The sequence below is a fragment of the Ascaphus truei genome, chromosome 3 (genome assembly GCF_040206685.1).
Source record: "Ascaphus truei isolate aAscTru1 chromosome 3, aAscTru1.hap1, whole genome shotgun sequence".
Lineage (NCBI taxonomy): Eukaryota > Metazoa > Chordata > Amphibia > Anura > Ascaphidae > Ascaphus > Ascaphus truei.
The window spans coordinates 164,363,353-164,374,809 of NC_134485.1; the positions used below are offsets into that span (position 1 = coordinate 164,363,353).

Consider the following 11,457-nt stretch of genomic DNA (forward strand, 5'->3'; position numbering starts at 1 on the left):
TTTCCTTTTTTAGGACCGTCATGATATTCTTGGGGAGAATATCATCCCCTCAAGGCTGCAGAGAAATAATTAGGAGATTTATATTAGCTTTTTAAGTTGTGCCACATAGATGACTTAATTGACATTTTATTTCCCACTATTCGCTATACCGGTAGTAAGTTTTGTCTTTTTAGTGTGCGCTTTCAGAATTTATATTGTTACAGTACATTTAACAGGAGTGTAGTAAGAAATTGCTGTAAGCATTTGGAAACTGTGATTCGTCCCACCTAATAAGGTTTAAAAAAAAAAAAAAAAATCTACAGTGATTTAAAAATATAATTTTGTGGTATAAGTCAATGTTCGTGTCACGAAGAATTACATGCTTTAGATACATTAAGTGACATAACCGTAATGACAAGCCACAAATAAAGAACAAAAACTAATTTTGGAAATTGTTTTATGCAAAAGAATTGTTGTTGAGGCAGAGGCTGGCTGGCAAATTTTAACTCGGGGGTGGAGGCAAGTGCAAGTCCAACCAACTGGCCCAGGAACCAGGCAGCCCACACATCATACATAGACACACGCACCCCCTACCATACACCATACAATAGGCAAGCTTCTTAGACATGCAAATGCACAATAAAGAAACACCAGATATACGTACCATATACATACAAAGAAGTGTTCTACAGACAGTATGCAGTCATCAAGTACAATATACTGTACAAACCATCCCACCGACTCCATGTTTTGGGGCATCTGTCCCTTCTTAAAGTAATGCCCATTAGTAGAGAAAGTGTGGGTGCCCTGAAACTTGATCCATGCCCACATTACACACTTTTTTTTTTTACCTATTGCCCTCATTCCTAAATTGGAAAAAATGGGTGGCAGTGGTTTAGAGTTCGAGAATGCCTACATACAGAGTGTCCTTTGAATGCTTCAAACCATCTTGAATGTATATTAAGGTTCTCAGTTTTTGTATTGTTCATAAAACAACTTTCTTTTTCAATAAGACAGCAACAATTTACGGTTTCTCGTATATTTTTATTTTATTTTTGTCCTTTGCATTTTAAATTGATATAGCTGAAGCGCAACAGGTTATCTTTATAAGGAGTTTAATATAAAAATAAATAAAAAACAGAGACTTTTGACAAATGATAAATTATCACAAACCTCCTGAGATATTATTTCTAGGCTTATTTCAGGTATTAGTGCAACAGGTAATAAGACATGTCAATAAAAACAAAAGTTCAAAGCTTTGGAGATAATCATTTAACCAAGTCATCTTGTAGTTTGGATGAATTGGCAAAAACACGCAAAAGTATGCAAACATAGTCACAGCAACCACGTTATGTTGATACATTGGGGCAGTACTAGTACGAGTTAGTGCACCGGATACGATGTTAACTCCTATTCAAGTGAATGGGAGTTAACGTCGGATGTACCGGCGCTTGATCAATCTTTCCCATTGTCCTCTATTCAATACGCTGTGAAGCGGTTTCTCCATGTCAGAGAAGCTCTGCCTGGTCTAAAGAAGCGGCACGACAACATATGAAATAGAGGCCAATGTGTCCACATAACATGGTCGCTGTGACTGCACTTATAAATTTGTATTATTGTGTAAAATAAATTCTGGTTTTGCTACTTGATGAAACTACCAGATTAATTTATCATTGACAAAAGATAACTAATTTTGATTATGGAAAACTACTTTGATTTCCCACGGCGCCCACTATGGAGGGAAGCATCTTGGGAAGCAGGGGGTCCCCGGAGCTGAAATTAACGTTGGTTGATCTCTGGAGACCACCTGCTTTCGCTCTATAAAAAAAAAAAAAAAACATGATCTGCTCCTTAAAGTTCTGCTGTGCAGTTACAATACAATTCTGTCAATGTCCATATTGATCTCTGTAATAAGTGTACATTTGTTAGTATATGACCAACTATTATGCCCAATACGTTTTTGGCTGAAGTTTGCAATAATACGGTGGTTATCATGAATGCCAATCCTAGATGCATCATTACATTTCAAACACAAATTCCCCCTTTACACTTTGGCAACGTGCACGCTAACTTCCTGACCAAAACCCATGTTCCTGAAATTAGCACACTTTGGTTTTATAACACGGCCAGCGAAAAAGAACTATTAACTAAATAATTAACAGTAAGTAGAATTTACAGGTTATACTAAATGTTCACATAATATGTTAGGATGTCACAACTAACATTCAGATTTCAAGTACTGACAGACGTAACAAGACTCGGTGTCCACAGTGGCACAGCAGACGTTTAGGCTTGCTACATCTGTATGTAATATGGTAGCTCTCAGGAATACAGAAGCATCTTACATAATGGTATCAACCATTTTATTTGTATGTGTAATTGTATGGATATAGCGTCCGCCATGTACGCAGCACTTAATAACATTACCATAGGAGGTAAATGTACATTACAAACAATGGGAATAAGTGCAACAGGTAAATGACAACATAAGGCTACAGGATACTGCCCCAGAGAGCTTACAATTCAAGTGATATGTAAATATTTACAATATTGTAAAATGGGCAGCCCATGTTAAGCAAGAAAAAATAATTATTATCTTCCTTACAAAGATTCAAATCATTCTTAAAGTGAAACATTTACTTATTTGATTTATGTTAAAAATGAATGTAACTCATTGTTACCAGAAACTGTTCATCAAATGATGACATCCTGTACAATGTACAAAAAAACAGGAATTTAATTCAAATGTAGACAAATAGTCTTAACATGAAAGAGATTAAGATGATGAAAAGTATTCAAAGCATTCGGCTACTTCGGAAACATTTAAAGAGGCAGTCTAAACGGCACATAAAACAAAAAAAAGGATTGAAAACTAATGACCTCGATTAGTTCTCCCGTAATCGATCAAAGATTCTGCTTCCCAGGGTTCACTAAATGGCTGCCTTTCAGTTTCAATCAATCCTTCAGTCAGGGTAACTCAGCTGCTACAATATATCAGTATATGACTAAGGTAACATTATCTATTGTAACAGTTTTCAGCTCAAACTGCTGGGAATATTGGCAACAAATGATCACAAACAGGAAAGTGTTACAAAGATCTTGCGGTGCTGGGGAGGTGTGTTAAAACCTGCTATAGAAATCAAATACTGATCGGTATATAAAAACGAATTAAAATGGCATTAAGAGTTGAATTGGTTTTTTTCAAAATATAGTCAGTATTATCTAATACTACGGAACAGATTTAACACTAAAACAGGATAATGTTTTTAAAGGTGCCATTTGCCTGTTTTAGACTAATTAAACACTCAACTGTTCACCAGCTTTAATGGTTTTTTTAATCACCTTTGTGGTGAACACTATTATTAAGGTATTTGTTGCTTTTTAAAGTAACATTAAAAACGCTCGCTTCTTAGATGCGGGGCTGGAATACATCATGCATCTTGTCATTTTGGATGCTATTTGTACAGTGTAGTTTCCATGTAATAACGGAGTTTGCAGAGTAGTAAAAACGATCATTATCCACAACCAAATATTAAATTATATATGGTGAACCAATGGTACTAAAATAGACACGTCAATGAAGGTTAATAGATTTTAAATTACATCACATAAAAGCACAACTGTACTGGGATATCTTGGCCTGTTCTAGATGGAATGGGATGTTTGGCTGCGGCCAAATCACCACTGGCACCCCGCCGCCATGACAAGTCACCACAGGTCATCTCGCAGTCATCTTTCAATGTTCTCCTTGCACAACCACCATCTTTAAATGTCCTCCCAAGCCGCCGGTCTGACTGCATTTGTGAGGGTGCCCTTGTGTACGCCCACCAGGACACTCAGGGCGGCTACCAGCAGCCAGGACACATTTTTACATATTCCGCGGAATATTTTAAAATATGTGTCCTGGCTGCTGGTGGCCGCCCTGAGTATCCTGGTGGGCAGAAGCATGAGCGACATTACAAATGCTGTCGGAGCGGTGGCCGCACGAGGTGCCCTGTGGCTGGACAGGACATTGCGGCTGGATATGACATTTAAAGATGGTGGCCACACGAGAACACAAAGATAGCAGCTGAGACAACCTTACAAGGAGAATTTCTATAGGTGGCGGCCGGAAGGACATTTAAAGATGTACGTGAGGTAACCGGCGGCAAGACGACCGAGTCGTCCTGGATTCGGAGCAACGGTGGCGATTTGGTTGCGGACAAGCGTCCTAGACCGTATTCTACATGGCTGCCTAACCAAATATACGACTGAAGATGGATGCCTTTTCTGTAGTGTACAACATATACTAAGCCAGGGGTGGGCAACACTAGTCCCCAAGAGCTACCAACAGGTCAGTGTTTCAGGATATCCCAGCTTCAGCATAGATGGCTCAATCAAAGACTAAGCCACTGATTGAGCCACATGTGCTGAAGCAGGGATATCATAAAAACCTGCCCTGTTGGTGGCCCTTGAGGACTTAAGTTGGCCACCCCTGCACTAAGCAAACAAGAGAGAAAAGCTGCAACATGTCCTACAATTAGCAGGTGCAGACTGGAAACACAAAGAACCACAAACCATCAAAGTCAGTGCTTGCACAGAGGATGAGCAAAGAAAATCAGTTTATTATAACCTGATTAAAAACACTAATCTTTTAGTGCACAATCACATCCCTTCATGCGTGTGCACTCTTCAAGGGGTACATCAAGTCACCAATGAGCATCTATATATACACCAAATATACCAACAGCAGTCATAACAAAATAATTCACATATTAAAGGCGAATTACAAAATATAGAATTACAAAAACAACTACAATGATTGATCATGAATGCTTTCTTATTTACAAAAAAGTAATATGTCCCAGATTCTCCCATGATTCATAAATTCACACTGATGAAAAACCCAAGAGCAATACTTCGTTAATGAGACCTAAGGGGTTTTATACTTGTAAACCTTGCAATGTATGTATATTCGGAAAACGTCCATCTGCATTTTCACATAGAAACATTGGTAATTAGAATATTCAAGATTTAATTAATTGTGATACAAAATATGTGATCTATATATTAAAATGTACACGTAGTATATTTTATTAATAGTAGGGAGGTCTATTAGAAATCTCAAAACTTGAACTGAAGAACATATTTGTGGCATTAAGAATAGAGATTTGAATTTTCCAGTATCTGAACGTTTGATTACTTCATCATGGTGGAATAGTGGAAAGGTTTATTTAATTTGCCCTTCAAACCATGCCTAAAACACTTAGAGGTGGCAATCGTCTCAAAAGATTGCTGCAAATAGAAAATGAATGGAGTGTGAAACTTGAGACACAAATTCCCAATGGTCTCAATGACGAAGTGGATTTTATTACCTTTTTGTAAATTATACAGAATGATCAATTATTTTTGCTGGTTGCTTTTATAATGATATATTTTGTAATTCATCCTTAATGTGTTCATTATTTAGTCATTATTAATGTAGGTATATATAGATAGTGTGCATGATATACGACACCTCTCCATGAAGAACATGAAAAACAAATGCAGAAACCCTCCACTCCTCCAAAAATGGTGTGCAAATTTATCAGTGAACTTTTACATTTTGATCCTGTCTCAGGCCAGATCCATAGTGCCTTCGCCCGTACGGAGGCGTATGCGGCCGTAACATCACCCGCTTGAAGCGGGTGCGTTTTTTGTCCATGGTACGCGTGCTGTCCGAGGGTGTGTCTAGGGGCATGCCAGTGACGTCACGGAGCTGGTTCACCCTCATTGGGTGACCGCTCACGAGACCGGCCTGTCGCGCCAAGAAATCAGTTTGAACGGATTTCTGCGCAACGCGCGCCCCCTCCCGCACGCACGCACACCGCATGGACGCGAACACTGCCTTAAGGCAGTCTGTTCGCTCAACCGCACGGTCTGCGGTACCATGGCCCCAGCCTTACAAAGGAGTCATTTACGTACATCTTTTGCTAAAAAAATTATTTAATCCTAACCCCGTCAAGGTAAACTCCCTTTAAGCAGGTACCTACACAAAATATATCATATTTCTTACTGTCCTATGGACTGAAACATCTTTAAGAAAAGGTACAGTACTGTAGCAGGTATATATGGGTTTATAAAATGAACACACACAGACACACATATAATACATATATACACACACACATACACAAATCTTTTATAACATGCCTATGCTAAGTGCAGTACAAGATAATCAATAAAGTTAATGAAAATGTTGAAATATAAATCTAAAAATGCCTAGATTTTTAACTATAATTAAAAATAAGAATAATTAGCTAAACTGACCTCAGAAACAAATGCAAATTAAGAAATACTGCTGAGGTTTCCAAAACAGCAACAAATCATAACTCATGTGGCTTCCCACAATGATATACTTAGTATAATCCAAAGAAATGATTGCAATGACAAACTTACCTCCAGCAACTAGTCCAGACTCCCCCAATTGTATCGCCACGCCAAAGCCTCCAAGTTTGACTGGTGCAGAGTTTTCTTTTGAGGCCAGGAGTACACAGTGTGGCTAAAAAATGGGGGGATAGGGGAGAGGGGAAAAGAGACAAATGAGAATGAGTGAAAAAAATAAAACCCAGAAACATTTATATTGTGTCAGTAAAACATTACACTCATAAAAAATCTTTAAATAATATTTAAAAAATCAGTAGGGGGGTGGTGAGTGGGTGAGGGAGTTGATGAGGGGGCGGTGAGAGTGGGTTAGGGGGCGGTGAGAGTGGGTGGAGGGGTGAGGAGGGGTGAGGGGCAGGTGGAGTAGTGGGTGAGTGGCGGGTGGTGAGAGTGGGTGGGGAGTGGTGAGAATGGGTGGGGAGTGGTGAGAGTGGGTGGGGAGTGGTGAGAGTGGGTGGGGAGTGGTGAGAGTGGGTGGGGGGTGGTGAGAGTGGGTGGGGGGTGGTGAGAGTGGGTGGGGGGTGGTGAGAGTGGGTGGGGGGTGGTGAGAGTGGGTGAGGGGTCGTGAGAGTTGGTGAGGGACGTCGTGAGAGTGGGTTAGGGGTGTGGTGGTGAGAGGCGTGGTGAGTGGGTGGGGGGTGGTGAGAGTGGGGGGGGGGTGGTGAGACTGGGTGGGGAGTGGTGAGAGTGGGTGGGGAGTGATGAGAGTGGGTGGGGGGTGGTGAGAGTGGGTGAGGGACGTCGTGAGAGTGGGTTAGGGGTGTGGTGGTGAGAGGCGTGGTGAGTGGGTGGGGGGTGGTGAGAGTAGGGGGCGGGTTTGAGTGTTTTGGGAGGGTTATGTGAGTTTAGTGTAGTGTAAGTGGGTGTGTAGTGTGAGTGGGAAGGTGTGAGGAGGGGTGTGATAGTGGGGAGTGCAGGGTGTAAAACAGGCACATGCTTAAAGGAACCCACATTAAGAAGCAAAAAGTGACTCATTATTAATGCTCATTTGCATGTAATTACCCAGAATCCATAGAAGCAGTTATGGGGACATGGAGATATATATACTAGCTTTTGTGCCCGTTTTCGTCCGGGGAATGCAATATAGAATACATGTCCCCGCCCCCCTCCCCGCCCGCTGCTGGATGTAGTACGGGGTGTGTGTGTCTGTGTATGTGTGTATGTGTGTCTCCCCCCGCTTGCGGCACATCCCCCCGCTTGCGGCACATCTCCCCGCGCTGCCGGAACATCTCCGCCCCCCGTTGGTACAGCTCCCCTCACTGCCGGAACATCACCTCACCCTCCCGCCCCCCGTTGGTACAGCTCCCTTCGCTGGCGGCACATTTTCCCACCCCTTCGTTGGTACATCTCCCCCTGCTAGCTGCCACATGTTTTCCCCTTCAACTGGTACATCTCCCCCCTTCCCCCCGCTGGCACAGCTCCCCACCTCCCTACCGCTGGCACAACTCCCCCCCTCCTTCCTGCTGGCACATCTCCCCCACACACATACAGCCCCGATCCAGGCAAGGACACACCCCCTCCCTTAGTAGCCCCCCCACACCCCCTACTCCTGCTCTAACAAATTTGCTGGACAGCCGAGGGAAACTTAGAATGTCCATAATTTGGGAGGTGAGTCACATTGGAAGCTAAAAATAGTTGCGTTGACCTACAAATCCGCAGCAGAATGTACAGTGAAAGTTTTGTTGTGCTACGTGGTGCCGTTTCTTAGATTTCGATGCTTCGGACAAACAAACAAACAGACGGAATCCAACTTAGAATTATAGTATAGATATCCCTCCCCATATCATTTGAACAATTACATGACTTGGCATATTAAATGTTTAATGGGATGGAGGAAAACACAATGAGTTTCATATAAGCAATATATATATATATATATATATATATTTTTTTTTTTTTTTATTATTATTATATATATATATATATATATATATATATATATAAAATAAAAAAATGCATTTTAATATTCCTGCACCATAATGATTAAGTCAATGCTTCATTGGTCGCTAAAAAAGTAGTGGCAATTGGTCTATAGTTGCAAAGTCTCACCAAAAGAGATATATCCCTATATACCTTTCCTCTCTAAAAAGAAGTCCAACCTTTTTTTGAACATATCTATTGTATCTGCCATCACAGTCTCCATAGGTAATTAATTCCACATTTTAACTGCCCTCGCTGTTAAGAAACCTTTCTTTTGTTGCTTGTGAAATCTCCTTTCTTCCAAGCTTACGGGATGACCCTACGTCCTTTGTACTGCCCTTGGGATGAATAAATAGTTATTTTGAAAGATCCTTGCACTGTCCCCGAACATATTTGTATATAGCTATTATAGCCCCTCTTAGACGCCTCTTTTCTAATGTAAATAAATCTAATTTAGCTAGCCTCTCCTCATAAGTTAGAATGTCCATCCCCTTTATTAATTTGGTGGCTCTTCTCTGCCCTCTCTCTAGTTCCATAATGTCTTTTCTAAGGACTGGTGCCCCAAATTGTCCTCCATATTCAAGGTGTGATCTTACTAATGCTTTATAAAGGGGCATAATTATGTTTACTCCTCTTCCATCCATTGCCCGTTTAATGCAAGATAAGATCTTGTTTTCCTTTGGGCCCTATTGCTAAACCTGCTGTCTACAAGCGCTCCTGAATCCTTCTCCATCAAAGATTCCCCCAATTCGTCCCCATTTAATTTGTAAATCGCCTGTTTATTCTTGTTTATCAAAAGCACAACCGTACATTTATGTGCATTAATACTCATCTGCCATTTACCTGCCCAAGTTTCTAATCTATCCAAGTCCTCCTGGAGAGAAATTACATCCTGCTCTGATACCATTGGTTTCCTTTTTTTGTTGGGAGCAATTTTAAGATTGTGAGACAGGAACAGTCTCCAAGGGTAACAAATACAGCTAGACCATACAAGAGAAAATTAGCCACTGATAAAGAACACGCACAGATCTCTAATTAGGACAGTGGCGAGAAGAACTTTGTGAACTCCAATGATAATTACGGAAATGCCATCGTTTTTCCATGATAACCTTCTTGAATCAAAACCAGTATATCTCTTAAATATTCAATAGTGCTTATAGTAACCAATTCCATGTGTTTTGAAACAAAATGATGTATGAATTAGACAAACAATGACTAATTAATAGTCAGGGTATGTGCAAATGTAAGTGAAACCCTGGTTTTATCAGCTAAATTAAAGGGGATAATTGTAATCAGGCGTTTAAATAATTACGTACATCTTCAGGGGAGAATTTGGGAGGCCCTATCCCATATAAATATCAGAAACTGAGTTTGATCTTCACTACGGTATATATAATGTGTGAAAACACGTCATGCCACAATAAAAATAAATCTCGGAGGATCTCAGAAAAGCAGTTATTGATGCTTACAAAACCATTTCTATTGATTTAGGACTCCACCAATCCACGGTCAGACAAATAGAAAAAGTTGAAGACTACAGTCGCTCTACCCAGGAGCGGTCTTCCTACCAAAATGTCTCCAAGAACAAACCAGCAAATAACCCAGGAAGTCACAAAGAACCCCAGAGTAATATCCAAGCATCTGCAGGCCACTCTCGCCTTGGCGAATGAGAGTATTCATGACTCAACAATCAGAAAATGACTGAACAAGAATAGTGTTCAAGGAAGGCTAGCCAGAAGGAAACCACTGCTCTCTAAAAAGAACATTGCTGCCCGTCTAAAGTTTGCAAAGAGCACATAGATGATCCACAAGACTTTAGGAACAATGTTCTCTGGAAAGGCGAGTCAAAGGTAGAACATTTTGGCTTCAATGAGAAATGTTATGTTTGGTGAAAACCAAACACCTCATCCCAACCGTCAAGCATGGGGGTGGGAGTGTGCTGGATTGGGGCTACTTTACTGCATGAGAACCTGGACGACTTGCCACGAACAAAACCATGAATTCTGCATTTTATCAGGAGATTCTAGAGGAGAATATCAGACGATCCTTTCTTGAGCTGAAGCAAAAATGGGCCATGCAGCAAGACAATTATTCTAAACATACAAGCTGATCTACAAAAGAATGGCTGAAAAAGAAATCCCGCATTTTTGAATGTACTAGTCAAAGTCTGGACCTAAACACCATCGAAATGTTGTGGCAGGCTCTCAAGTGAGATGCCCATGCAAGGAGGCCGTCAAATGTCACCGAGTTGAAGGAGTAAGGAGGAATGGGCCAAAATTCCTCAAAACTGATGTGACAGACTAAACTCTTAGTTAAAGTCATTGTTGCTCAAGCATATTTAATCTAAAGGTTCACATACTTTTTCACACATGGATATTGAATGTTGAATCCTTTGTGGATAAATAAAAGTTGAAAAAGATCATGTTTTTGTGTCATTTGATCAGGTAATCTATTATTAGGACTTAGATTAAGATCTAATAAAAATTTTGGTTTGAAATAGGATATTTACATAAGGGGTTCACAAACTTTCTCACCACTACAAAATTCCCGATAGTTTGGGCTTTAAAAAAGTTACAAACATTGGTGTTTTGGTGATATACAACAATAGCTTTTAAAGAGGCAATCCAAGTGGTTTTTTTCTTCTCATTTTTTTCAATTCAGGATTAAAGCAGGAGGTCTGAGAAGCTGAACCTCATTAATTTCAGCTCCTGTGATACTGCATCCGAAGGTACTTACCTCCATAGTAAGTGCCAGTAGCCACTCCAGTGTTCATATTATGGCTGCTTTTCAAAGCTCTCTGGCCTTGCAGCCCAACAGGAAGCCGTGACGTCATCGGATGCGGCTTCCTATTGGCCCATGTGCACCCGGGCATTAAACCCTGAAAACTGCCGGAGATACCGGCACCCTCTTTGAAGGTAAGTATCTCTGGAAGCAGGAGTTCCCTGGAGCTGAAATTAATGGAGTTCAGCTCTGAAGACCCCCTACTCCAATCCTGTATTTAAAAATGGAGAGAAAAAAAACCAAGCAACTTGGATTGCTCCCTTAACATGGCACGTTACATTGGTTTTAGACTTTAAGTATAAAAGACAATTTTCTAAGTCAGCACTTGGATAACGGTCAAGTCATAAAATAAAGAAAAATAAACACAAATCACCA

General features: G+C 40.6%; 1 protein-coding gene across 12 annotated transcripts in view; it reads right to left on the minus strand.

The window, feature by feature from the left end:
- The window catches only part of CASK (calcium/calmodulin dependent serine protein kinase), a 569,868-nt gene that overhangs the window by 285,190 nt on the left and 273,221 nt on the right, over positions 1 to 11,457 (minus strand). For all 12 annotated transcript variants that reach the window (XM_075589720.1, XM_075589721.1, XM_075589718.1 and 9 more), the window contains one exon: positions 6,397 to 6,499. In XM_075589720.1, coding sequence (XP_075445835.1) covers positions 6,397 to 6,499 — 103 coding nt within the window. The remainder of the gene's footprint in view (positions 1 to 6,396; positions 6,500 to 11,457) is intronic.